Here is a 6,725-nt window from a genome sequence, read left to right as displayed (position 1 = left end):
ACACACACACACACACACACACACACACACACGCGCGCGCAAACACACGTACGCGCGTATGTGCGCAACGTACGCATGTACGCACGTATGCGCGCAAACACACGTACGGTTGGAACATCGCGCGAGTTTTGAGCGAATTTTGAACGGGATTTTTTGGTGGAAATGAATGAAAAAACAGAGAACATACACTGCGAGAACGCGGCCGGTTAATAGAGATTTCCGGATAACGGATAGCCGGACAAAGGAGGTCGGACTGTATCATGTTCTGCGTGATTTTCAATTTCGAGTTCTTGTGATTTATTAACAAACATGAATTGGCTTTATATCACAATGTATATCTATTATACACGTTTCACAATTATACGCAATAGTGCACAATTCATGTGCTTATCCGCCGTACTAATTTAATATTCAAGAAAACCATGTAACAGTAGGCATCGACGATATAAGTATTTTTCTTTGATGAAATATGTGCGGATTACAACATATTATTAATATAAAATCAGCTAGGTTTTTCCCCAGTAAATTTAGCTACGTTGGTTCTGCATGCTTCCTTTTGCCTATTGCCTATATAAGTTGTATGATAACTACAACCAGTGAAAAAGGTACCATGGAATCTTCTGTGAACGAAATTAACGATATGCCTTATATACCGTTATACCTGGTAGACGCACGTATCGTTTATACCTTGTAGATGCGCTGTCGTTTTTAAATCTACAAGCCCGTCCCAAGCTTTTTAAAAAGGGAGGTGGCATGACAGGAGTACTTAATATTTTCTGTGAAATAATGTGCGCGAAGCGCACATGATGAGCACGAAGTCCCTCACGGTCGGGGTCCAAGTCCCGCTTAAGGGCCCTGGAAGCTCAGTGATAAAAACTACTCGTAAACGCAGCACCATGCAGCGTTCTAATTGTTACTAAATAAGTACTATATATACACATGCTCATCTCATGTCACCTCTGCACTGCCCTGACCCCCGCTAAATAATAAGTCGGCTGATCATATCTATTCTAGCGAATCAAAGTTCTCAAAAAATTAGGTCATGTTACAATACACAATTAATCCGCCACCAATAAAATAAAACTCATAAAGTTAGTCTGCGAATTTCAAGTGACTATATCGAAGACAGAGAAACACGAGTCGATCAACACTATACGGATCCCAGTAGACTTCTGTGCCTGATAGAGAAACCATGGCTTCTCCTGTAACAACAGTACAAGTAAGCATCACGTTAAATGTGCATCTATTGCACCAATCTATTGTAAATTGACAGAATTGTAGCTCGTGCCACATTGCTGTATTAATTGTTAACTAAAGTTATGTGCTAAATAAAGAATCTATTATTTGTACCTTTCACATTTCTTATGTCAACCGCATCTACATTTGCCACAGGAATGATGAAACGTGAAATGAGTGACGTTTCTAATGCATACTTCCAAGAGCGTATTAAGTATGGATCATTTTCATTACGGGTAAACCGGAAAATACAAGACAAACGCAGTGTATATTGCCATGTAAAACCGATTCATTGTTTATTACAGGAACCTGAACTAGAAGTAGAAATCACAGAAGACGTCGTCAGCCTGGTAGGTATATCATTTAGTATCCACACAGCCAAGTTTTTTCCTTGTTTCCTTGTTTGCTCCAAAAACTCAATTATGTCTAACATTATGTTTTCTTAACAACAGCAATCAAAGGGGAGGCGTACATGTGGAGAGTGCGGAGCTCTCAATAAAATAGGATCTAAACAATGTATCTGTGGGTTTTTGTTCGAGAGGAACAGCCACCTCGTTCCAAACCGTGAAGAAAAAGAAAAACTAAAGAAAAAACGTTTTTCCCGGGTGATGAAGTCGACAATCAACAGCGTAAGTTAGCTAGAAATGGACGTTGTGCATTCAAACCTAATTTTTAAAGAAAAGTTTGCTGAAACTATGATGCAAGGATACTTATTCGTATGGTGCCTACTGTCTAATAGTAAACAATGGATCGATATAGTTACATTTACAACTTGCTTTGATGAAATGAGCTAAAAACAAGTACAACATGGTTTTGTTTGCAATTTTCACAAACAAAATATTCGTAACACCAGGTTTCTAGATCGTCACATACCATCTTATATACACATTAAAAAGTGTATTTCTACATGCATCCGTACTTTATTTTGCAAACAAAATAATTGTCCAGTGAAAGCTCATGAACTTCGACTCTCTATTCTAGCTGTCAATAATGGAAGACGCCTTTGACGTTGAAGCCTTCCTTTTCGTTAAGAGAAGAGTGAATGTTGGACCCAAAATTGTAACACAGCTTTTGTCATGGAGCAGTGAATCGAGTGAAAAAGAACTAACTAGCGAACAAAATATGCGTAAATTTAATGAAATGCTACTGCGCATAAAAAGGAACAGTATGTTAAATTTGTAATGAAATCATATATTCTTAATTGACAGTGTAATACAACACTGATATATTTATATAATCACATAAACATGCCATATATAACAATCAAGCATTCATAAACCTTTCTGCTATCTGTTATCTGTAAAGTGTGCTAACGGCAATTGCAATTCTTTTTAGAACTCATGCACTAAATACTTCTGTGTTTCTTTTAGAGACTGCACAGCGATCTTCAACGAGGACCGGAGCAGCTAGGCTGCTAACAGTACCAAACGATCCACCTACAACGGCTGAACAGCCTCCTTCAGCTGCTAGTACTTCTGCTGCCGTTACTGCTGGTGCTACTGTTGAAGAGCCTACCCTTCATGACCACATCTATTTTAAATAGATGTGTAAAATAGTTAGGGTCCTTTAGTTGTCATCGTCATCATAGTCGTCCAATGCTTCCGTCAATATCAAAATTTCATTATCAAAGTCGTCATCATCGCTACGGGCAGGCATTGCAATGCTCCTTATTGCCCCCTTGAAATCTACCACTCCCAGGCTCAGTTGATTTTTGTGGTAGCTCAGTCTCTTATATAGAAGGGCAGCAGTAGTCGTCACTTCAACTCCATCACAATCTAACATATATCCTCTGCTGCCGGAGAAGATATGCTTTACCTCTCCTGCAACATCAAAGTCAACATTGTTCAAAACATATGTAATAACCATATATATGCATCACTTTGAAAGTTAATAATACCAAATTGGTTTATATTCACATGATCAGATTTGAGGTGCTTTTACTAAATTACGTTTCAAAATTAAACACTATACTCTAGTGAATGGAGTAATTAAAATGTGAGAATAGCAGTTCATACCATAATCGCACGTCTCCAGTGCTGCTTCTATGACGGCGACTTGTTTCTTGTGATATACAAGGTAGCTGTGCATTTCTTTCAGCACCAGCGACCTCTCCTCCAAACAACGCCGCTTTGCCAGTGCTAAATCCACTACCTTTTTCTTGGTGGAAAACGGTACACCTGTCAAATGATTACGCTCTTCAAACACTTGTATGCGTGGTTATATGGTAATTTGCTGATATTTCCTCTAGCCTGAATAGCACACAGGTTGTGTCTGATCACGCCATACCTCTGGAGTCCTCACGAATAATCCATGGCAAAGTGTAGGACATAGCCTCTTCCTCTGTCACATGGTCTCCCTTGTTTGAGTTGTGACTTTCCAGAAGCTGCCTAAGGCGTTTCCTGTCATCTACATTCTTAGCACGCATGGCATGGCTGTGCTTGGTCCTTTCTGTGAACAGACCACATATATATTAAACGTGTGCAAGTATATGTTTATGATTTTTATATGTGATACAAGTTGGACTTCATTCATGCACAAAACTGATCAGACCAGAGCAGTTTTGGATTAGTAAAAATCCAAACTATCACAAATAAAGGTGCTGTCACAAGTTTACTGTAATAAAACTAATATAGCAAAGGTTCTCTGTATTATGACACAGAAAAGCAGCCTACTAATGACTGCCAGATGCAAATCGTTGTGATGAACCATTGATTCTGTCACACAATCCAAATATGGATTATTGATGCCCAACATGTTCAACGTGTATTTAAATCTATTAGCTCAATTGTTTACTGTGTATGCCACTAACATGCATGAGTGACTACGTGCTATCCACTCACCACTGCTTATCTTAACAATGCGATGATGTATCGCAGCAACAGTCATCTCTATATCTGCCTCGATGCCTAGAATCCCCACACATTTCCTGTCTAAATTGTGCAACAAGTAATTTATTAGTATATGTGACACATAATACAGGGGGTTAATAATGATAAATTTGACATTATTAACCTCTGATAATACCTGCATTTGATGTTAATAAAGTTAAGGAAACTATTTCTCAATGTTTAATTAAACATGTGAATATATACTTGCACGACTCTGATCTGAATTGAATAAACACAAAACCTCCACAAGGTACTCCTACACAATGTGTGTATTAGTTTATACCCCTCGCAGCTGCCTGGATCTCCTCAATCCATAGATCTTCCACTTCGTCTGCAGAGTCTATGTGAAGGAGAATTAACCAGTGCTGAAGGTCAGTCTGGGATGCCTCCAACTTCTCCATATTCTGAAAAATTTGTTGTTCAGAAATATTAATATCTGCTTCAAACTGAAATATTCTTGTGCACATGCATACAGTGTATAAGCCCATTATAACGCGATGGTTGGGGTTCATAAAATGTCATCGCGAAAAAAGTAAGGTCACACTAAATTGGGATTATATATATATATGTGGCTATATAAGAGCAAAAAAAGAGGGTCCAATGACTCATCACATTATATACGAATTCGCGTTAAATCGGAGCGCGCAATATCAGGGTCCCCACTGTACCTTCACATATCTAACTGCCAGTGCCCGTGACATGCCTCTGATTTTACGCATGTTCCAGAAGAACGCTGCATTAGTCAGCTCGTCCTCACGTCCTGAAATTGAATCATGAAGTTATGACTAGACCTTGGAAAAAATGAATAATACTTACCATAATGTGAACAAAGTTACACAATTTCGGTCAAGAATATATATATATATAAGTACACGAGCGTGTAAGTGAGCGTCTCAGAGGGGGACAGACGTATTATTTGCACGGTGTATATTACGTGACTACACGGTTGGCTGTAGCACAAGATGCAGATGGCAAGTGCAAAACCAGGTGAAGTGTCTGAAAATAGAGTAACACAGGAGAATAGGCGGTGCTCAAGATAATAGTATCTTACTAAATGAAAGAGCAGGTGCATTGGTTAATCTACAGGTTTTGTGAAAAACTACAACAGTACAATAAATGTATCAGGTAAGTTGGCAACGAATGGAAGAGCTGCATTAGCATGATTATTTCTAAAATTCTAATAGGTATGATATTCCCTCTCCACCAACTGTTTCACCAACGCGAACCGATAGTTTTCCCCCTTTGGCACTATGCAAGTTGTGAAAATGTTAACATGCATGCATGGCAGAAATTCATCGATCCACAGTACAGCTGTAAGTTGGGAAGCGGGCAACGTTTAAAATATCTTCACCTCTGTTGAAAAGAAAAAGCATCACCTGAAAAAATTAACAACATGAAAAAATTTCACAACCATTTGCTAACCACCAGTTAGTTGCCCATGAAGTATTTTTCTTACCGCAGAAACAGTATGACAAAAACTCTTCTAATAAAAACACGAAGAGCATCAAGTCAGAATGTAACTGCAGTAGGTCAATCTTTGGGGCACTGGGGGTTTGTGTAGTACCCATATTAAAACAGTCGCGCTACAAACTATTATCAATGCTTGGCCGACCTAATAGTTTCCTGATGTACCATATAAATCGAAAACTCTTTTTAGTTTTCACAACAATGCCAATAATGGCAGTATAGAAAGTAAAAATTTACAAAAATATTATTAAGAATAATAAATGAAAACAAATAGCTATGCTTTTAGTCACTACTGATATAAACAGTACTCATGACAATGCCTGGAATTTGAAAGCCTGTGCATACACGGCTTACAAATTTGATAATATAGCTTGTGTGACTGGATTACATAAATGCATGGTATTGCTACCACTTGTAAGCTGGGGTTAATAGAAAACATCGGCTAGAACTTTCAATCACCTGCTTTACTCATGAAGCGAGTTGTGCTCCGTAAGCGCGACATATAAGAAAAGCACTGCTCAGTTTCTTCTCCTGTGGTGGCAGCGGCACCCTCCTGCCATTTCCCACTCCATAACACCTGAAATTAGTTGTTAAAATAGAATGCATCAAAATATAAATGATATTTATTTATAAAATAAACAGTCTGCAAAAAGAAAACAAATGCACTTGTTCACTGACGGCAATCAAATTTTAATATTGATATACTTTGAAGATAATTATAATCATTGATGACAATAGGCTGAAATTAATAAAAAAGCTTTTAATGTAAATATGTTGTATATTTACTACCATTATAAGTTCATGACATACCTGACAATGCCACGCATGCGCATTGGCATGCATAACACTCAGGAAGGGTTTCATATGCGTGACCAAATCACGCACTTCCTCAGAGGAGGTTGCCTTTCTCTGTAGCCACGGCCAATAGCGGCACATCACGTCTGTGCAGAAGAACTTGCTGCCATTTTTACTGGCAACAAATTTCTGTAGGAAGAGGGGGTACGCGAAGACCTCGCGCCTCGTCATACTTAAACTGCCCATCATAATGTTACGCCGGCAGGCCACAACTTCTAGTCCTGTCTCGTCCAGTGGTCTACGAGATGAACTGTTCACTCTGGCAGCAGTCCAATCACC

The 6,725-nt window shown here is 38.7% G+C and overlaps 1 protein-coding gene across 3 annotated transcripts in view; it reads right to left on the bottom strand.

Annotated features, from left to right (window-relative positions):
* Nucleotides 1-2,784: 2,784 nt before the first annotated feature.
* Nucleotides 2,785-6,725, bottom strand: part of LOC106816821 — an 18,187-nt gene continuing 14,246 nt past the window's right edge. For all 3 annotated transcript variants that reach the window (XM_014821456.1, XM_014821455.1, XM_014821454.1), the window contains 4 exons: nt 4,077-4,166; nt 3,523-3,684; nt 3,252-3,413; nt 2,785-3,056 (listed from right to left, as the gene is read on the bottom strand). In XM_014821456.1, coding sequence (XP_014676942.1) covers nt 2,803-3,056; nt 3,252-3,413; nt 3,523-3,684; nt 4,077-4,122 — 624 coding nt within the window. In that variant the 5' untranslated portion in view covers nt 4,123-4,166 and the 3' untranslated portion in view covers nt 2,785-2,802. The remainder of the gene's footprint in view (nt 3,057-3,251; nt 3,414-3,522; nt 3,685-4,076; nt 4,167-6,725) is intronic.

The sequence above is a fragment of the Priapulus caudatus genome, unplaced genomic scaffold (genome assembly GCF_000485595.1).
Source record: "Priapulus caudatus unplaced genomic scaffold, Priapulus_caudatus-5.0.1 Scaffold1497, whole genome shotgun sequence".
Classification (NCBI taxonomy): Eukaryota; Metazoa; Priapulida; class Priapulimorpha; order Priapulimorphida; family Priapulidae; genus Priapulus; species Priapulus caudatus.
The sequence above is the reverse complement of the archived record's forward strand: the minus strand, read 5'-3'. Positions and strand labels throughout refer to the sequence as shown.